Source organism: Centropristis striata, chromosome 1 (genome assembly GCF_030273125.1).
Source record: "Centropristis striata isolate RG_2023a ecotype Rhode Island chromosome 1, C.striata_1.0, whole genome shotgun sequence".
NCBI lineage: Eukaryota > Metazoa > Chordata > Actinopteri > Perciformes > Serranidae > Centropristis > Centropristis striata.
In genome coordinates, this window is record NC_081517.1 from 33,187,036 (window position 1) to 33,208,960 (window position 21,925).

Below are 21,925 nucleotides of genomic sequence, written 5' to 3' on the forward strand. Positions count from 1 at the left end.
GAGAAACATGTTGAATGTACAGTGTCAGTTGGAACTTGGCGCGTGTTTGGATGCGTGTGGTTTTAAACAGAACCTCGACAGTGAGTTCTGTGTTGGGGGGTCTTTGCAGTGTTTGCTCCTGACCGAGGAGAGGGGGAGGGGACGGACTTGGTTTCCGGATTTCTAGGAACTCCTGCATCCCATCAGCAACCCAAAACCAGTAGTTAACATCTGTCGGGGGGAGGGCAGCAGCTCTTGAAGCCCCCCAAACAGCACACATACAGAGGCAGCAAGACTCAAGCTTTTACAACCATGATTACAAAAATGTTGGGACACTGTAAAGCGTAGGGTGGATTCGGGTAATGTGGGATACTTAAGGTTTGGCTGGTTTATTTCCTGCTAAAAGTAAATTAAAGTAAAGTCATCAAAACCCTTACTATTGGTCTACCATGGGTGTCATGTGACTGAAATTACATAAAATATTTTTAAATTTAGAAAAATATAACAAAGTCAAAATTGCAAAAAGTGTCCCACATTACCCGAATTCATCCTAAATATAACAGAATGCAATCACTTGCTTATTCTCTTTTCACATACTTAATTGAAAACTGTACAATGACAATATATTTAGCTTTTATCTGATCAGTTTTGTGTATTTTTGTAAATTTGTGCTTATTCGGAATTTGAAAAGTTTTAAAAGTTCAGCGCTGCATCTACAAATGCAAGTTAGGATTCTACCGTGCAAAGTGAAACAACATCCGAAAACGCTGCCCACTTCTCTGGGCCCGGGCTCATCTGAGATGGACTGATGCAAAGTGGAAAAGTGCGCTGTGGTCTGACGAGTCCCCATTTCAAATTGTTTGGAGAAATCATGGACATCGTTAGCAGCACAAAGTTAAAAGCACAACATCTGTGATGGTATTGAGGTGTATTAGTGCCCACGGCATCATGGGTAACTTACATGTCTGTGAGGCACCATTAAAGCTGAAATATATATTCAGGTTTTGGAGCATCACATGCTGCCTTCCAGACAACGTCTTTTCCAAGGACATCCCTGCTTATTTTAGCGAGACAGAGCCACATGCTGCATGTGTTACTTTTTGAAGAAAAAGAGAGTGGGCACTAGACCGGCCAACCTGCAGTCCAGACCTGTCTCCCACTGAAAATGTGTAATGCATTATGAAGAGCAACATACAAGAACAGAGACCCCGGACTTTAAAAACTTCATTGATTCATTTACACATTTCCTAAATGCTTATTGAGTGTAGCAGAACATGCTCCTGTCCCAACTTCTTAGGAACATGTTACAGTCATCAAATTCATAGTGAATATTTAAATTAGGAAATTAGGTTTATCAGTTTAAACAGTAAAAAGATACTGTCTTTGTACGGTTTCAATGCAATATATTTTTTAACAAATGATCGCACTCTGTTTTATTAACACTTTAGGTGTTTTAGAGTCTTTTTTTGGAATTGGTTGTACTGAAGCTATTCTGTGTTTAAAGTTTTTCTCTGATGACCCAAATTGAATGTAGAAGACCTGTTCCTGTTCAAACAAGTCCACAAACATAGTTCCCTTTACTAGCCTCACAATGACCCTTAAACGTCTGTGTTTCAGCAATAAATCAACACACTATAGAGCTTATAGATGCAATAAATGATCTTTTAAAGGAAGTTCATCTTTCACTTAAAAGTCACCCCACAACACTGTGATTCGCAGTACTACAAGAACAGGTGTAAATAATGAAATTACTGATCAGATGTCAAACTGTCATAACTTACTGGGACCCTTCAATTTAACAGCCATCATTAATGTTATCAGTGTGCTTTTAATACTATGAGTCAAATGCCTTGCGTAAAAAGGCCCATTGTCTCTGTGTGAGTATCAGGCGAGGGGATTCTTTTACGCTGATGCAGTCACTCAGTATGACTCACTTACCTTTGTTTCGGAAGTCAGTGAAGATAATGTCCTAAATTGTGACAGGTGTAGTAATAAATGTCCTGTGCACACACAATCATGCACATACACAACGTATGCACTTTGAGCGTGCCCTCCTGTCTGTGGGTGTGTGTGTGTGTGTGTAGTGATCAATGGTGTGGCAGAAATATGTAATCCAGCCGCTTTTTCCACATTCCAGGAATACCTCCTACAGCTCATTCCCTGCTTTGGCCAGGAGCCAGACTAAGGACCGCCCCCTCACACATACACCCCAACATGCACACATGCACTGAGGACGTGCCTTCCACATGAAAACACACACAGACACTGATTGCAAACTGATTGATCCATTAAAATCTGAGGCTGAAGCCCAATATTTTAATCATGAACCAAATTAACTGAATGTGAAATGGTCTGCTTGTTTTTGTGATGGTGCATGAAATAAGATGTGGGTGAAACTCTAAGTCAGCAGAACAGGAGGTACGAGAAGTGATGTGGAAAGAGCTACAATTACAGAGCAGGTTATCATCTTTTTTAAATAGGTTTTGCATCGTTACTAATGTTTAATGTTTTGTTTTGCAAATGTTGTGTTTGCTTTTCAGGAGGAGCACGATGTTACTGTAGATACATAATAGCCTGATGTTTTACATTTGACTACTCTAGGTTTAGTTTATAATGGCATATGATGCTGCAGCTGAACATTTTGACTTTCAAATATCCAGACTTCATAAAAACAATTCAGATACAGCATCAGTAGATTTTACCATCTCACAATAAGAGCTACTGAGTTGTTCAATGGTTTGGTGGAGTGATATATATAGATGTATCCATAGTTTTAATTTCAAATGTTTATTAGTTAAAGTTACACTCTTTATAGCAAAAATTGTTTCCCCTAAAAGTTTTTTCCATTCAGAGGGGTGACTTTAACTTTGGAAGACATCCACATGATTTCTCTTACTCGGACTGCTGATACACTTTGGGATCTATTTTTGCACAAAATCAGTGGACTTTTGGCCCTCATTACTAACATTAAAAGTGCATTTGGAGGAGTCTTTCTTAATTGTTGGTATGAACAGGAGGAATGGTTATTACAGCAAAAAACTCACAGACTGGAAAACATATTAACCAACCCTTTAACCAATGCCAATTAAGCCACATTACCTGAAAGCTGAAAACCATTCTTCCATCTCATAACTATTACTGGCTTCACTACAACTATACCATAAATAAGTATAATAAGTAAAGCAAGATAATTATAGGACTATTATAATAAACATAAATATATGATATAAAAGATATTGGGTGTAGTTAATGTTTATGTTTGTGTGCCAGTTTTGTTGTTCTCTCGCTTTGCACTGGACTGATGTGTTTGATAGTAAAAAATGAAAACCACAGATCTAAGTAAGAACAAAAATGATTTTTACTTCAAGTTCAATTCTGAAGAAATTAAATTTAAATAAATTGATTGAATTGTGGGGAGAGTTTCTCTGTGTAAGTGCATATGCTGGGAAAGTTTCACCTCCAGCTCGTCTCAGTGGGAAACAAAGCTGCAGTATGTATCACCCTTTAGTTTACCCACAAACCCCTGCTGCTACACAAGACTCCCCCCATGTGTGAGCACGTGCTCACATGTGGTTTCATATAAACACAGGGTTTCTTTCTTTCTTTTTGTATGTTAAATCATTACAGTGATCCTGACTGTAGGGCGTGACTGTGGTTTTAGGACACTACTGTAAAAGCTGCTTCTTCTTTTACAGATTTTTATATCATTACTAAATGTTTAGTAAGATGTGAAATAGCTTTGTTAATTCTATGTCAGTTTTTCCACTTTCTTTCATTTATTCAGCCCAATCACACACACTCACAGACACAGGAAAACACACCGGTTTTGCAGGAAGGAAGAGAAGGCTGGATGGAGGGGTGAAAGAAGGATGACACACACACACACACAGTGATACAGCAACCATGTGGCTCCTCCCTCACGGCCACTTTTGAACATCACACCACTGCTCTAGCACCGCCCTCCTGTCAGCCTCATTGAAAATCGTCAGATGTGACTCTAACCCCATAATATTTTGCTGCCACTCGCCTTTTACGCACAGCCGCGCAGTGACTCTGCTGTCTACCCTCTCAGTCTGATCCGGAGCCTTTTTACGCGCAGAGCCTGCTGTGATCCGGAGCACTCCTCCACGGCTGCGCTCATCACAGCTGACTGACTCTTCTTCTTTAGCTGTCAAATAAGGACAAACCAGGAGGACAGGACATGTTGAGGATGTGGAGGGGACTCAGCTTGCTGTCAACATGGTGCTGTCTGCTGATGTTGATTCATTTTTCGCCTCAAGCAGGTAAGAAATGTGATTTCCTGTCAAATTCCGCACACAGGTTGATCAGGATCAGGATGCTCCACTGTTTCGACGTTTGCGAGGCTGATTTAATGCGGCTGCACGTTTAAATGTCTTTAAAAAGATCATAATTTCTGCCTCATAATTAACATATTTGCTGTCATTGGGTTGTTTATATATTACATGTTTAAATATTTCCATGAGCTCCTGCGGTGAATGAGGAGAATTAGATTGAGATAAGAAGCTTTTGCTTTCCCCTGAAATTCTCCTGTAAATGCAGTCATTCAGATAATTTTATTATTTACATGTTCGTAAAATATTATCTATAGATAACATCGCAGTGAGGTTTACATTTTCGGCATATATGAATGGGATGTGCGCACCGTGCTTTGATTGGTTCGCTGCGTTCTAGAATGCGACCGAACAGCCAATCATAACCGTCCGTGCTGCCGGCCCGATTCAAGTTTCAGGTGGGCGGGACAAACGCAGAAACAGCCGGCTGTCAATGAGGAAAGGGTGCGGCTTAAACTCCAGCGCTAATGCATCCTCCTGCAGCGCGCTGAAGGACACGATGCTGGAAAATCTGCATTTTCCTTTTAACTGAACAAGTGCATCCAAAGATAATATATGTGTGTCTGTCTGTGTGAGACCTCTCCCCTGTTCAGCTTATCCTGGACTGTTATGCCACACAAACATTACAATGCAATTTTCAATCTGAAGAAAATGATCAGTTTATTAGACAAAAAACATAATTTGTACTTGGAAACAGAAACTGCAAGGTCCTTTACTGAAAGAAGTAAAGGAGAAGGAGGGAGATTATAGAGAACACAGTATAAAACCCCCCAGGATTTCTTGTTCAACCCTGTTAAAGAGAGAAAGTAAAATCAAGAGAAGGCCAAAGTGAAACAAAAGATCTTCTCTCAGATAAATATAATAGCAATGACAGGTAGTCTTTATAACATTCTAGGGCAAACATATGAACTGGAGGGTCTTGGTTCCTCCCTCAAGAAATTTTGAGTGGTGAAACTAATTTCCTGCATTCTTGTGAAATTTGATGAACCAATTTGTGCCTTTTCTGCATTACTTTCTGGTGGAGATGTCATGGTACTTCCTGCTTCAACCGTGTATAGTTGCTTCATCTTCCTTCAGTTCTGTGGCGAATTGCAACCATTGTCTTTGTGGTTGCAAACTGCCACCACCTATTTACCAGAAATATTGCTGCATCTATGGAAGGAGCAAATGCATGTGTACATAACATTGAGTGGGACGTGTCCCCTGCGTCAACCCCATAATCTACTCCTATAGTAGGTTTAGTGCGCAATGAATGACCTACATTAATAAGTGGTTAGTTTTACAGATAATGTATTATTGACAGGTAATACAATTAATAAAAACATCATAAAATCCTCCTTTATTTTAGTTCCTCTTCACCACCATTCATTTGGCTGGAAATGGATTATTACGATTTCCATTTATTTTCATACAAATAGCACATTTGGAGAAGGAGTGCACCTAATACCCTTTAAGGACCAAAATATGCTGAGAATGAACCTGGCTTCAGCCCCATTCTGCCAGCTAGTAATCCTTTATAATCTCAACTGTCCTCCAAGAGCTTTTCAGATTAAAACTGAAGTTTTTTCCCCAGTTCATGGCACTCACTTCCAGTCATCAGATCTCCGCTGTGTGTGTGTGCATTAAAGAGGATATTCACATGCACTTTCTTTCCCTCCGTTTAAAGGTCGGGTTATGGTTTGTTTAATGTGTTCACTTTGTGTTTAGCATACTCCTGCGATGAGGCATGGCTTCGCACTGTAGTAAACGGTTAAAAGGAAAGCCACAGGGTTTTTTCCACATGTGAGACGAAAGTTTTACCATAGACTGCAGTGACTCACAAAGACAACACTTTCATCTGTAAATCATTTAGAATTACCTCTGCAGCATGCTGTACAATAAGAGGGCTGAACGGGTGAGATACTGACATTAACTGACAGCTGCAGAGGAAATGTGCAGCAGTATGATACGCCTGCAGACTGTGACCTCATTATCAGGTCTTACATTTAAATTTTAGCGCTTACTTTGTAAAGTCTTAAACTAAGATGATCAGATCTGTTCTTGGAATCCAACTTAATTCATCCACATTACTGTGCAGCAGTATTAACTCATCACACAGTGACCATACAATGACCTCAGTGAATTCATCTAAATAGAGTAAAACAGCAGATTAATCAGACTAACCAGAAAAACCCAGATCCAAAGCAGAAGTGACTGCCTCCTGATGCACATACAACCTGGTTACTTATTAACTGCTGGCTGTATGTTTGAGTCAATAAACACACCTCTTTATGAAGGTTTTTGGTGTGTGTGTGTGTGTGTGTGTGTATGTGTGTGTGTGTGTGTGTGTGTGTGTGTGCACTGCATGCATGTTCCATAAAAAGACAGGAATGCATCACAAAGGGCGATTGCTGTCATGCAGCGTTGTGATGACGACTTGTCTAATCCTCTTGTATCTGCCATTCGTTTGGCCAGTTTCTGCTGTTTAACAAGTCTGTCTTTCATGCAATTCAGAGTGAATCGTAGCAGCCTGGTGTGTGTTCGAGATAGCACTTGAATGGCCTTACATGGTGGTGTTATGACTGTGCAGTTTGCTGGTTGTCAGGTTCACACTGTGGGTATAAATAGCATTTGGACGGTGCAGTTTCTTTGCAGAAGCAATTGAGGCACTCTCTGCTTACAATGCTGTTCAAACACAACTGTTTACCTGAAGGCTGCAGTCTTGCTTCTCTGTCTGTAGCTGTAAATGTCAGCAGGACGCAGCTAGTTTCACTGTTTAAATTAAGATGCAGAGGCGGTTGTTTTTGAACTTGGTTTTTCGGCTGTACCTGACAGGGCTGTGGCTTTTTGGACGAAATATGGTTGTGGTGTACGTGACCCAATTCAATTTTCAGAGAGAGACGAAAAGTAGAACACATTCAAGGTGCTAAATGAGATTAGTAGGTAACATTTGATGTAGATCTTAGATATAAATTGAGGAGTTGAGATATATATGCCTAACTAAAATCTTCTCCGTTAGCCAAAACAAATGTGAAACCTTCACCACAGAAACAACTTCCTGTAAAGAATTAAAGGAAACCTCATCTTGCTGTACAGTATATCTTGGAAGCTCGTGGCCCACATGTGGAAGGAAAGATTAGCAGTTGGAAAATGAAAACAGTTCCAGCTTCTCAGCCCTCACAGACGGACGGGGTCAGGAGTTTGGAGGTCAGGAAGTTGACCCACTTTTCTTCTACAACCGTTTCTCAAGAAGGGAAAGTGAGCAAGAGCTGCAGGGAAACTCTTTTATTTCTCCATTGTGTATACAGTAAGTCACGGCATATCTTCAGGAACAGCTGGAGAGTGCTTTGGAAACTCTGTTACTGGAATCCATGCTGGCTGCACGTCATGCCGCCATGTGTGTGAGCGTTTAAGTGTCTTTCCCTGAAAGCATGGGTGTATGGGGTAGACAGTTAGAGAGACGTTTTTCCCCCAATCAGTGAAAACTTGACTTAATCTTCCCATGAACAATAAAAAATGAAATTCAGTCGACTTCTCACTTCTGTTTTTACACTTTCGAAGAAGGAGGGAGGAGACTCTTGTTGGTACTCCCAGTATTGAGAAACCTCGCCTCTATTTTACAATTTCCTGAATCATCCGTCAGACCGGCACTTCTTAGCTGTCACCACTCATCCTCACGTTGACAGACTTCCTTGTGTGTTTGTAGTCTCCGCCTCGGTCTGTTGGTCACCGTGGTGATGCTGTTATGAGGAATGCCACTCTGGGACCAATCAGCTACTGGTGGTGTGATTGTCCAACTCCTCCCATGCTATTGTCTTAAAGGGATAGTCTGTCATCTGTCATGTCCCCAGCCTGCAGGTCACAGGAGAGACTGGCAGTGCAGAGGTGATGGAGAATGACACGCACGCCACTGTGAATGGCCTCTGTTGGTTTCACATCTGCCTTGATGTTGGTGCGCCCTTCGCTTTGACAGGCGACTTCATTGAGGCGTGATCGTCTCGGGTCCTCTGAGTTTTAGGGTCAATCTAAGGTCGCGCCGGTTCAAACTTTGAAACTGTAGTAAAGCTGTCTCCACTCATGTGACAAAAAGAGACGTTTGAGTCCTGTTCCATACCTGAAATGTGTCAAAGAGTGTGGTTGGGTTAAATCTACTGTTTGTTACAGTAACGTCAAAGGTTGCTACACTAGGAGGAGAAACTAAGATGTGTGTGTGTGTGTGTGTGGGTGTGGGTGGGGGGTCTCTTTGTGGTTGTTTCTGCCACTTTTATTAGTGAGTGTATTTGTGTTTCTTTGCAGCTGTTGTGCATCTCTTTGTAGTCGTTTTATGTTACTTTGTGGTAACTTTGAGTCTCTCCCTTGTTGGTACGTGTATCTTTGAGTGACATTTTGTTGATGGTGCCTGGTAGACCTGTTCAGTAATCCATCAATGATTTTTGGATATCTAAAAACTATTTTTCTCCTCCTCTTATTTGTTGTTTTATCTTCTAGGCATCTCTTATTATATATTTGGTTTTTAAAAAAAAATTATATATAGACTTTAATGTCCAAAAGTAAAGGGGAAAGAGAGAACTTAGGGTATGACTTAGGGTCTGAGAAAGAGGGTATGACTGCCTGTGTGTGCCAGGGGGAATAAAGAAAGATATGACTACTAATTTTGTGTGCCTGTAAAGGAAGGGCTTCCTCTGTACAAATAATTCATGTTAAAGTCGGATTGCTCCATGTCTTGTTCTTACATGAGTCAAGGAACCACACATTGTTGTTATCTTAATTTGTTAATCTCCTGTGTGTTAAGCAAAGAGTAAAAGGTGTGGGCCTTCTGCAGCCTTCATTTCTTTTGCCCTGTGTGTAGTTTTCAGTTAAATTTTAACTTCACAAAGATACCAGTTTTTGTGTTGACTCAAGCTCACGTTCCTGAAGGTGTTCATGAGCAGTAAATTAAACAGTAGACGCTGATAATGTCGGCAGTTTGTCCTCATGTCACACTAAAGTCTGTAATTTTTATCATTCACAGATGCAGCAGTGACATGCCGCTCCAATCAGTTTAAGTGTGGGAACGGGAAGTGTATCACCGATAGGTGGATTTGTGATGGAAGTGACGACTGTGGTGACGGGACCGATGAACTGCCTGCAACCTGCGGTGAGTTATTTAATTATTTCATATCACTGACGACATGTGATGTTGATCTACCTGGAAAATAAATAAAAACATAAAGAGGACTGCAACTGGCAACAATTTTCACTATCCTGTGTGCCACTGATTATCTTTATCAGTTGTTTTGTCTATAAAAGTTATGAAAGAGTCTTCAATTTGTTTGTTTTTTATTAGACCAACACTTCAAAACCAAAGATTTTCAATTTGCTTTCATATATAACAAAGAAAAAGAATCAAATCTGCACAGAAGTAGAGAAGCTGGAAACAGCAAATATTGGGATCATAGAAATTAAGAAAACTATTAATTGATTATCAGAATAGTTAATTGATTTGTATTAAAGTTGATCTTAATAGATCAATAAACTAATTGTTACACTAATAAATACAAAAAAATGAATGAAATCAAACACAGGACCATTATTCTGACCTGCTCATCACATGAAATCAATAAAGCAAAAACACAATAATGAGGCCACAGTACAGTAGCTTCATTACTAGTAAATGATTGTTCAGTTTTACAATGTAACTGTTGTCACAGGCCATATCTATTTGTTAATACATAAGATCATTTCAGTCACACTTCCTGTTTCTGTCCTCAGCATCCAAAACATGTCAGCCGTCCGAGTTCAACTGTGGCGCTCCGAGGAACCAGTGTATCCCCGGAGCCTGGCACTGTGACGGCAGAGCGGAATGTGACAACGGAGCTGACGAGAAAAACTGCAGTACGTTTTTTATACATAATTATTATTGACACTTTTCACAACACACTTAATCATCACAAACAATAAAGAAATAAAACAAAACCAGAACTGTGGCTTCCTGATTTTGGTGTACAGGAGTATGATGTGCTGTAGAAGTTAATTTTGTCTAAGATAAGATAAGATACTTTATTGATCTCATACGGGAATGTCACAGCAGCAAAACAAACAATAACAGATGCATAGTGTAATTAAGTAAGCTTACAGAATATTTTCCCATATATGTATATTATGTGCATTAACAACACAATATGGATATTAATTCACCTTGAATAAATATTTGTAGAGTTCATTTGCAAAATCAGATTTTTCCACTTTATTATGTATTTCCCTCAATTATGTTTTTTTGTGTGTTTGTGTTTCATGAATTGTGTTTTTTGTGCACTCAAGAAATATGAATAAAGATGGTGGCTGTCAGCCTTTATCTTATTTTGCAACAAAGTTAAGGTTACTCCAAAGGGTATGGAGACAAATAATTACAAATAAAGTAAAGAGATCAGGAATTTGAAATGAATATACTTGAAGAATGGAATCAGGTGGAGGCTAAAATGTGTCTTGTGTCAGTACATTTAAACACAGTTCTTTCACTAGTTGCAGCAAAAGAGACATCAAACAAAACAAACAACAATCCTGATGTCCTGATAATACTTGCCAATGTGGGACTTAGTTAAGGTTATTATAACAATAAATAGCTCCGCTGTTGTGTTTCTTTGTGGGAATTTCACATCTGAGCTAGGGCTGCAACGGTTATCAACCCAAAAAAACCAATAATAATAATTGTGTGATACCGTGATATTTTCTAAGAAGGTTATCGTACCGTGAAGATATATCATACTGTTGCAACACATTTCTGCCTTAACATCACATTAACTCCTCTCTCCTTCCTCACTACAGCGGCCAAACAATGCAGCGCTGGCCAGTTTCGCTGCGGGAACGGCGAGTGTATATCCAACAGCTTCGTTTGCGACAAGGACAACGACTGTCCAGACGGCTCAGATGAGGCTAACTGCCCCAAACCCACCTGCAGCTCTGGTTCCTTCCAGTGCAACAACTCGGTGTGTGTGCCGGTCCGGTGGAAATGCGATGGAGATAAAGACTGCGCCGATGGGTCAGACGAGTGGCCGCAGAACTGTGTTGGTCGGGAGAAGAAGATGCCGAGCTGTGCCGCCAACGAGTTCCAGTGTGCAAATGGTGATTGTATCCACAGCAGCTGGAGGTGTGACGGAAACGCAGAGTGCCTGGATGGATCGGATGAACTTAACTGCAGTGAGTCGCTTTTCTTATATTCCCTCACTTTTTCATTTCATCCATCTTCTCTTCTGCAAACAGACCTCCCTCTGATGAATCCTCATATTGTTCATTTTCATAGAAAACTGAGCCTAACAGATGTGGCCTAGTCATGCTTGAGCATACATAATATCCTGTTGCCATCCAGGGCCACCTGCTCAGCATCATCAATATTGACACAAGATCATGTCACTGAGGGTTTTCTCCTCATTCTGTGTCATCCAGTATCTCATTTCACTCTCTTTCTCTTGTTTTACCCATTTGTCTTCTTTTCTAGGTCGTTGTCGTCCAGATGAGTTCCAGTGTTATGACGGTGCCTGTATCCATGGCAGCCGCCAATGTGACAACGTGCCCGACTGCAGGGACCTCAGTGATGAGCTAGGCTGCCACATAGGTGACTGTTTGCACTCAACTATATACAGACGCTAATATTTTCTGCTTTTGGAAAAGTCGTAATGTCTTTGCAAAGCTGTCTCATATCATTAGATTACAGTCAAACTCTCCTGTTATGCTCCACAGAAAATACATGTGAAGGCCCCACCAAGTTCAAGTGCAGCAGCGGGGAGTGTATCAGCATGGCTAAAGTGTGCGACAAACGGAAAGACTGCAGGGACTCGTCGGATGAACCTGCCAATGAGTGTGGTAAGTGAAGTCTTGCTTTGCCATCCACCCAACAGCCAGAAATCATCAGAGCAGGAAGTTTAGTGTATATACTCAGGCTCCATTGCTGCTTGTAGAAAAAGTAAAAACGACATGACAGCCTGGAAAATATGAATAGGAAGAGCTCGCAAAGTAGCCTTGGCCGACTGGCCTCGATAGTTTGTGGTTTGAATGAGTGAGTTCACCGTCGATTTGAGCCTCCATTAGGAAAACGGTTGTCAGGAATACTGTGTAAGCTCTCTGTATCTGCCTCTCCACAGACAAAAATGAGTGTTTGACTAAAAATGGTGGATGCTCCCATTTCTGCACCGACCTAACTGTTGGCTTCAACTGCTCCTGCCGTACTGGATACTTCCTGAAGACGGACAAGAAAACCTGTGAAGGTGAGAGGACAGATTCTGACAAAGGACTGTACATTGTGATATTTTATTTCCGTGAAATATGTGTTGAAAATTAAAGGCAGCTTAAAGAATTTTCATCTTAGGGGGTCAAAGGTCATGCTCACCTGAAGAAAAGCTTTAGTTTTTCTTTTGCATCAAGCAACAAAAAAGTTGTAGCATGCTGAATCAATATATTCTGCAACCCTAATTACAAACTTGAGTTTATTTGCCAAAAGCTATCTCCCAATTTGCCCGTTGACCTTCTGTTCCTCCACCTGCAGACATTAATGAATGTGATGAGCCAGACACTTGCAGTCAGATCTGCATCAACCTGCCCGGCAGCTACAAGTGTGATTGTCAGGAGGGCTACGACATCGACCCTGCGACCAAGACGTGCCGGGCTGAATCAGGTAATGTTTGACAGAAAGCTTGTGTCCTTATCTAATATTCTCTCTCAAGAGCAGCTGTCTCATCTGACAGTTGCCAGATTTGCATGAGCTAAAGATTCGTATTTAAAAAAACATTTTTCTTTTCTCTTCTATGTCCTCCAGGCACTGTGCCCACCCTCTACTTCACCAACAGACACGAGGTGAGGAAGATGACGGTGGACCGCAGCGAGTACGTCACTCTCATCCCCAGGCTGAAGAACGTGATGGCTCTGGACATAGACATGCCGAACAAGATGATCTTCTGGTCTGACCTGTTTCTGAAAAAAATCTACAGGTGTGAAAGACTCTGAAATCTTCTCATCGGTCTGTGCTGCACCGAAAAGCCTGTATCTATAACTCTCTCTGTATTTGAAAGCGATATCTGTCTCTAAGGTGAAACTCTAAACCCTCGTCTGCCTCCCGACAGCTCCAGGATCGACATGGCCGGTAACTCCTCTTACCACACTGTGGTAATTGGCAGCGGGATCGAGGCCCCAGAGGGCCTTGCAGTGGATTGGATCCATGGCAACATCTACTGGACTGACAGCGTCTTGAAGACTATCTCTGTGGCAACGACAGACGGCAGCAAGATGAAGACCCTGATCACAAAAGACCTGGATAAGCCAAGAGCCATCACAGTGGACCCAGTAAATAAGTAAGTGGTAGTCTCAGACAGGTTGCATATGTGGGAGAAATTTGAGAATATGCTTAAATGTATTTTTCAGATCAACTGGAGCTCTTTGTTGTCATTCATAATTTCTTTCTGTGTGTTCTTTAGCTTTATGTACTGGACAGACTGGGGTGAGCAGGCAAAGATAGAGAAGAGTGGGCTGAATGGTGCAGATCGGGTTACCTTAGTAGCAGATAACATCTTGTGGCCCAATGGCATCACCCTCGGTAAGCAGAACATCATGGATGCACTAAATGGGAATCAATAGCTTCCATTCCTTGTACATAGTTATATTGATCTGTCAAATGTTCATAATATGTCTTGGTGCGTTTGGACAGACATGGTGAACCAGCGTCTGTACTGGGTGGACTCCAAGATGCACACTCTGTCCAGCATTGACGTGAACGGAGAGACAAGACACAGCCTCATTTTCAGCAAGGAAAAGCTAGCCCATCCCCTCTCTCTGACCGTCTTTGAGGTTAGTAATGAAGGCAATGTATCCCCAGGTGATAAATAAGTCATTGAAGGCGTTTCGGTGTGGGTATGGATGCTATTTCCTAAAAAGCCAGCTCAGAATGAAGACTGGTTGTTAAAAACACGATCTGCCTCAAATGACAAAATTATTTAAAGGAAAGGTTTATTCATCTTAACACATAAACTATAATGTACTTAAAGGAAAACTTTTGTATTTTTAAACCTGGATCCTATTTTCCCATGTTTTTGTGTTTAAATGACTAACAGGGACCACAGTTTTGTAATCCTTTTGTGTATCCTTTTAGGATTTGTGTAATCCTAATTGTGCCATCTATAGTGGATTGAACCTCTTCCTTTTTACCTTTCACTTGATCCGGTCTGTTTGTTATTGTGTCAAACCAAGTCTAACTCAAGGAGAACTTGTCCTGAAATCTCACGAAGTGACTTGTTGCTGGAAGATAACATCGTAAACGTGAATGAGAGAGACAAACAAAAACAAAAAAACAGAGTGAAGACATTAAAATACTGGGAAAATATAGTCCATACCTAAGTTTGTATTTTAGTCTAGTCAGTCAGTAATCCATTCATGCAAGGTTAGCATTATCCAGATAAAATGGTTTAGGAGTATAAAGCCAGTGCTGAGTCTGCCTTTTATTCCCAAAAGATTTGGATTAGAAGTCCTAATCCGTTTTTATCATTTATCTATTTGTGTTTTAGATGAAATATTCAAACAACTAAAAGTAATGTTGCTAAACTAACTCAAGTTGCATTTCTCTTTTCAACAGGAGAAAGTGTTTTGGACGGACATGACCAACAGTGCAGTTTTTAGTGCTAACCGCCTGACGGGGAAGGACATCACTCAGCTGGCAGCAGACCTGGACCAGCCAGAGGACATCGTACTGTACCACAAACTCAAACAGCCAATCGGTACAGAAACATCACTCGATCTGAGAGCTTTTGTAACAAGCAAACTGTTAAAGCCATATAAAGATTTCTAATGCTTCCACCTTTCTCTCTTGTAGGTACAAACTGGTGCACAGAGAGCAACAATATGAATGGGGGATGTGAGTTTCTGTGCCTCCCTGCCCCTCAGATCAACCAGCACTCTCCTAAATACACCTGTGCCTGTAAAGACAACATGACTCTGGGAGCTGACATGAGGATGTGTGTGACAGGTAGGTGTCCCCTGCACCTGGCACGATGAATAAACCAAAGTTTCGCATTGAATCATGGCGGTAATCCTTATATTTACTTTCCCAGCAGTCGTCAACAAAACTGTTACACCGCTCCCGCCCAAAGCTCCCGCCACATCTGCTCCACGCAGGCAGCCCGTCTCCACCACCACTACCACCCCAGCTACCACCTCAACTCCAACTACTACTACGACCATAGCTGCCAAAAAACCTGCAACTACCTCATCCAGCCAGCAGAGTTCAAAGCAGCCTGCCGCTACTGTTCAAGGTACAGGGAGGTTCTGAATAACTGCAACTAAACTACAGTTTAGAAAATGTTGATGTGTTGATGAGTATTTTATTGTTGAACAGACTGTATTAAAGAAGTGGATGTAGCCTTAAACCGGCATTCTTCAAAATGGCCAGCAGGGGGCGACTCCACTGGTTGCAAAAAGAAGTTAGCTTGTATAGAAATCTATGAGAAAATGAACCTACTCGTCATTAGATTTATTATTTCAGTAAACATTTTCTTAATTAGTTTATGGTCTCAATAACTAGTTTCAATTAAATTATGATCCCATTTAGAGTAAAGAGACGCTTAAGCAGGGTAAGCTGTCAAAGCTTACCATCTTATGGCTGCAGCTTCATACAGAATTTGCCATACAGACAAGAGCAGTATTGATCTTCCTAGTTCATTTTAAGGAATAATATAAAAATAACAATGTATTTTTTTGTTATTTCAGGTAACAAATTGGCAGCCTTGCCCAAAGAAGCCCCTTCTTCCCACCCTGCTGCTCTCTACATCGTGCTGCCAATACGTAAGTCCCACATTTGACTTTTTTTTTCAACCACACACTCTACTCTTCTCACCCCCAGATGCTGCCTAAAGGGCTGTTTAGTCTGCACCTATTTTCATTTTTCACCAAATGACCTTCAACTCCTCTTTTGCTCCGCAGTCGTCATGTCCCTGGTGATCTTTGGAGCAGTGCTGCTATGGAGACACTGGCGTCTGAAGAACACCAACACCATCCACTTTGACAATCCAGTGTACCAGAAAACCACAGAGGATGAGCTACACATCTGCAGGAACAGCTCTGAAGGCTACGTTTACCCTCAGGTATCTTCACTTTGATACCAGCTCGCTTTATTGTTAAATATAGTCTCTAAAAATTAACTCTAACTGTGTAGTTTTACTGATTTTCTTATTCAATGTTACTTTATTTTGCAGAGACAAATGCTGAGCATGGAGGACATGGATATTGCATGACCTAAAGAAGAAGAAGAAGAAGAAGAAGACAATAGCTTTATTTGAAGTGTTTTTTTTGTCCTGATGCAAACACGAAGCAACAAAGGCCATATTATTTCTACTGCTGCTCCCCCCCCTCCCCCCAGTGAGCTAATTTTGTGGCTTAATGTTTCTGACCTCAGCACTGTGCCGTCCAAGTCTGAAGATAAAAAGAAAAAAAAAGATCTTTAAAAACCTTCCTATGACAAGAATAGAGCAGAAGTGCAGGAAGCTATTTAGCCAGACCACAAACTGAAGGACTAATGCATGGTTTCAGAAGATGATGTTCTTAATCCCGGAGCCTTGACTCTTTTGAAGCTATCAGAAAATTGTCTTACTTTGCCACCAACACATTTGCCTCAGTATGTTGATTAGATAACACAAGTACAAGTTCTGGAAGATTAACTTGAAAAGCCTGACTTTTACTGTCTTAACACTCATGTGTGCCTTCCATCCACACTAGCAACGTTTATTGGATGCATATAAATGCCTTACTGACCTCTTTATCTTTCCAACTTCTTCATAGTTATACTGCAGCCTTCTCTGGGTACAGAGTTGCACGTTTAGTTGGCTCCCATATCAGAGTCTTTATCACCCATCCAATCTCAAATGTAACTCCCATAGAAATCAGTACTCTAATGTTATATTTTCCTCTTTTTGTGACCCATCTTCAAACAAGATAGTGCAGTGTGGAAAGTCACAGATGGTTTACACTGTAAATGGAAAAGCTGCTGAGTTTTCTGAAGTCAACCAAAATGAAGAATTTTCTTTTTTTAATGAATAAGTAAAAAGTGATTGTAGGTGATTACATATCATAACACTGTAAATAATTTCTGTAAATATTTTTTGTAAAATTCTCTTAAGTTCACTGCTGTTGCCTTTTTATATTTGTACATTTTAATCAAGAAGTGTTGTAAATATTTAAGAGATTCTTTTATTTATTTATGGAAATATAAAGAAAGATGGATTTTGTTTGTTGTTGTCTAGCTGTGGAAACATTAATGCTATATGTTAGCACCTACATGGTGTGTTGCTTTTGTTCTAGCTAAGCCAGTCTAACCATTACATTGTACAGCTGTTATTTAACTTAAGTTCAATCAAACACACCTCAGCTGTGTGTGTGCAACATCCTGTTTGAGTCACTGCTGCAGGTTTCTGCTGCAGGTTACATAGAAATGTTTTCTTTGTTCCTCACACAGTTGTGACTTTTTCAGATGATAAAAGTAATAATTTATTTTGATTTCATTTTCTGTTACTTTGTCTTTTTGTTTTCACTGTGAGATTCAGGCACATACTGTAATGTGCAAAGCATGATGTTCCCCGTCACAGCAAAATGTATGTAAGGATTGATGCACAACAGCCTGCTTGACAGTGCACATTTGTTTTTGGTTTTGTTGGTCTTTTTTTAATAAAATAAAAAATATTTAAAAACATGTCCTTGTCTTTATTAGTCTTTATTATTCTTTTATTCTATTATATTATTACTGGGAAAAGCTGTATTATGTTTAAGGCTCGGTATTGGTACTCAATACCTTTAGAATAACCCAAGTGATATCAAAACTCAACTTAAATGACCACCTGCATTTTATCCTTTTTGTACCCAGATCTCTTCTTCGATTAAATATGGTGTGACTGGCCCACTGCTGCAGCAGCAGCTACAACCCATACACTCTGTATGTGAGGAAGTGGAGCACAGTGTAGTTGGTAGTTCAGGGTGTAATTTGTGTAAAAATCATTTGAATGGGGAGGAGTGGTGGTGGCACTTTACGTTTCATGTAAATACATGCTGCTACCTAAGATCTAGAATGAAAAAGAAAAAAAAGGTATCAAATGAAGAACTCTACTTAAGGGTGCAGGCATTGGTGCTGATATCAGCACCCACCCACTTTGTTTATTGCTTTTCTCAACAAAAACAGACAACAAGATAGACAACACTGAAAATAGTTACAGTGAAACAATTTTGTGACACAATATATGCATACATTGAATGGTATTCAAAAGCAGTATATATAAAAATATATGTATAACAAAGGCAAAAAAAAAACAGGATAAAACCATAAATATATATACATTAAATCAGTCAGGTATCATGCATTTTTAAACGACACCCAGCCCTAAATATGACTGAACTCATCTAGGACATGTGACAAGAAAAATGGTGTCTCATCTGATCCATGTCTGATGATTTCTTGTAGATTATTTGAGAACACAAGATAAAAACTGATCCGAGTACTGAATGTCTTACAGAGCTGACAAAGCTGATTATCTTTGGTACAATGGATGTCCATGAAACCTGTTTATCGTCTTGTTGCCTGGAGACGTTGCCATCGTTCTCCATCTACAATACAATACAGAGTGGATGAGTACTTTAACGTACCATCAGGCTCTGTCAAAAGAGCAGATTTGTTATCACATGATGGGGAATTTGATGGTCTTGTGCCTAAGATGATAACAAATGTGTTTGCTTTCATTTGAATCATCTGCTAGTTTTGTTTAAACAAGAGATACAGAATTTAGTTGAATCCACAGTGCATACTAATAAATCAGATCTAAATGAATAAACTCACAACATACAGAGACAGTTATTTTACTCAGTTAAACCTTGAATTTCTGCAGATTAATGGGGAAAGATTTTGCTACTAATTCTACTTAATTCTTGTCATGTTATTTTAAATTGGCTGACCTGGCTTTGTGTTTGGAAAATATGTCCTAATGTCTCTCTACGTGTTTTCATATTCCCTTTCTGGAATCTCATTTCATAATGTTTCCCCATAGGATGAAGACAAATTAAACATTAATGTAGAATTTAACACAAGTCATGAATGAAGGCTATAAGGATTCTGACTGAATAGTCCGAGATGGCCTGACACACCCATAAAAGCTTACAACCAGCAAACATCCTCTCACTAATCTAATAAACCTCCTCCATAATTCATGCTTGATAATGGTTCCTCTTTCCACAATGACAGCCCCCGCGGTGCTTCAGAGTGCAGAGGAGGAGGTCACTGAGGAAGCATCAATAGCAACTGGGAAGTAATTTATCAACAACATACAGCCCTCCTTACAGAAAGGGAAGGTAACCAGTAACAAACTATCATAACGTAAAACTGTTGGGTAATTATAATAATGATACAAAAAACAGGATATAAATCTTACAAGTTGATGCTTAGGTGAGTGCATGCATGAGAAAGAGGATGAGGATGCCAGAGGTGATGGACTGATTATTGCCAAATGAATTTGAGCCATAAGTTTAAAAACAAAAGCTCTGCTCTGATTTTCATCAAGTTTTTACCAACTTTATGATGCTTTAGCAATAGATGCATATAAACTAGAGCTTGCAGAATAAAAGCATCAAAATGGTTAAAAAGTTTTATGATGACGGTAAGTGTTACCTTTTATGTTTCTACTTTTCATTAAAAACCATGTTTGATTACCACACTTATATATGAGGAGAATTCTATGTAGCATCTGTCTTTAAAGTTAGAAGCTACCAACTGGGATGAAAGTGTTTCACAGAAAAAAATGGTTTAGTTGACGAACAATTTTAATATCTGTCAATTCAAAAATCTTCCATGACACACTTGGCTTTAAATAGCAGAGGCTTAGTGGAATAAAATAAATGGCTGAATGACTTTGGGACCTTGAGTGAGTGGGTTTGACGTCAGGGACAGGCCCTGTTTAAGGACACGCTGCCATCAGCATTGAGCTTCGGTATGTCGTTTGTCAGGAACTGGGATCCACATTCCAACGTGAAGGACTCCACACCCAACAGTGTCACATCTAATGAAGGCCAAATGGCGTTTGAGTTATATGCATTCACTTCACTTTTTAATGGTCTTAACATTATGGACAAAATGATATTTGCAACCACTAATTTCATCTCTCCATAGCAGCTCCATTGTTGACAGTGTTCTATTTCAAACAAATTAGCCTGAGTTTAATTGTGTGTTGCACCCATGAGGCAATAAGGCTGATGCACCTGAGGCTCAGGTGACAGATGACACCTGTCCCCAGCTATGCATGTCATCCACATCCTCCGCTCACCTCACTATTTACATATACGCTCGCTGTCTTCCTATTGGCCAGCTGGAAGTCCAAGGGTGGAGTTCATCTCACACCACCGACTCGTAAGCGAATGGGAGTGTCCTCAAAAATTGACAGCGGGAGGTGGATGGAGGATAGATAATCCCCTGTAGTGGTTACCAACTGCACCTATGATAAGGTAACAACAACAACAACCCGTTTGGTGTCCTCTTGACGACCTGACAAGCTGAACTGCAGCATCTCCGGCTGCCCAGAGGCAGGAGGATGCAACTTTTACATGTGTTGTAAAAAATCCAGCTGAGGATGATCGGCTGTATCAGTGAGAGGCAGAGAAAGTCATGAGCAGCTCTGTTGGCTATCAAGTGTCAATTACAAAACCAGCACTGAGAAGTCGTAATCGAGGCACGTATCACAGGAAAACTCACTAATATCTCTTTCGCTCAGAGCCAGCATGCTGAGCTAAACTGCTCTGACCCTGGCAGTATCTTTCCACTTTAAGAGTCCTTAAAGCTGGGGTCAGCAGTTTCCTGGAAAAAGGAAAAAATGGCAGTATTTGGCATGGCAGCCCTCTTCCTGCAGCTCACCCATCTCTGTCCAATCCTTCATACAATAACCTGTCAACATAATCTCATGAAGGGGTTCGGAAGATTTCCTACAAGAACTTTTGCAGTGAAATTCAAGCATGTAATTTGTGTAAAAATCATTTGAATGGGGAGGATTGATGGTGGCACTTTAAGTTTCATGCAAATAAATGCTGCTACCTAAGCTTTCAAATGAAGCAGGAAAAAAAGGTATCAAATGAAGAACTCCACTGGTATCAATATCGCTTTAAGGGTGCTGATATCATGTATTTTTAAACGACACCCAGCTCTAAATATGACTGAACTCAACCGGGACATGTGACAAGAGAAATGCTGTCTCCTCCACACCTGATGATTTCCAGGAAACCTTACTAATATCTCTTTCGCTCAGAGCCAACATGCTGAGCTAAACTGCTCTGTCCCTGGCAGTATCTTTCCACTTTAAGAGTCCTTAAAGCCCTCTTCCTGCAGGTTGCCCCTCTCTGTCCTATTCTTCATACAATAACCTGTCAACAAATTCTCATGAAGGAGTTCGGAAGATTTCCAACGAGAACTTTTGCAGTGACATTCGTACGAGATGTGACGAGCACTGTTTTCAACATATTGATGATATGTCACGATCACTGTTTAAGCACATTAATGTTTTAAAACCAGTAGCTTTAGTTAAAAAAAACCTCCTTTCTTAAAGGAAGAGGGTGAGGCTTAAAAAACATTACTTCCAGAT

At 40.3% G+C, this 21,925-nt stretch overlaps 1 protein-coding gene across 2 annotated transcripts; it reads left to right on the plus strand.

The window, feature by feature from the left end:
• Positions 1–3,958: 3,958 nt before the first annotated feature.
• On the plus strand, positions 3,959–16,662 carry ldlrb (low density lipoprotein receptor b). 2 transcript variants are annotated; one of them, XM_059339178.1, is made up of 18 exons: positions 3,959–4,262; positions 9,322–9,447; positions 10,062–10,184; positions 11,115–11,486; positions 11,785–11,901; positions 12,027–12,149; positions 12,428–12,550; positions 12,829–12,957; positions 13,099–13,270; positions 13,403–13,630; positions 13,754–13,872; positions 13,984–14,123; positions 14,905–15,046; positions 15,142–15,294; positions 15,380–15,580; positions 16,035–16,109; positions 16,248–16,408; positions 16,520–16,662. In XM_059339178.1, the coding sequence occupies exons 1-18, from the start codon at positions 4,181–4,183 to the stop codon at positions 16,556–16,558; spliced, it is 2,625 nt and encodes an 874-aa protein (XP_059195161.1). In that variant the 5' UTR covers positions 3,959–4,180; the 3' UTR covers positions 16,559–16,662. The 2 variants fall into 2 exon arrangements, with proteins under 2 accessions (XP_059195161.1, XP_059195168.1); XM_059339185.1 differs by having other exon boundaries at positions 15,383–15,580.
• Positions 16,663–21,925: the final 5,263 nt, after the last annotated feature.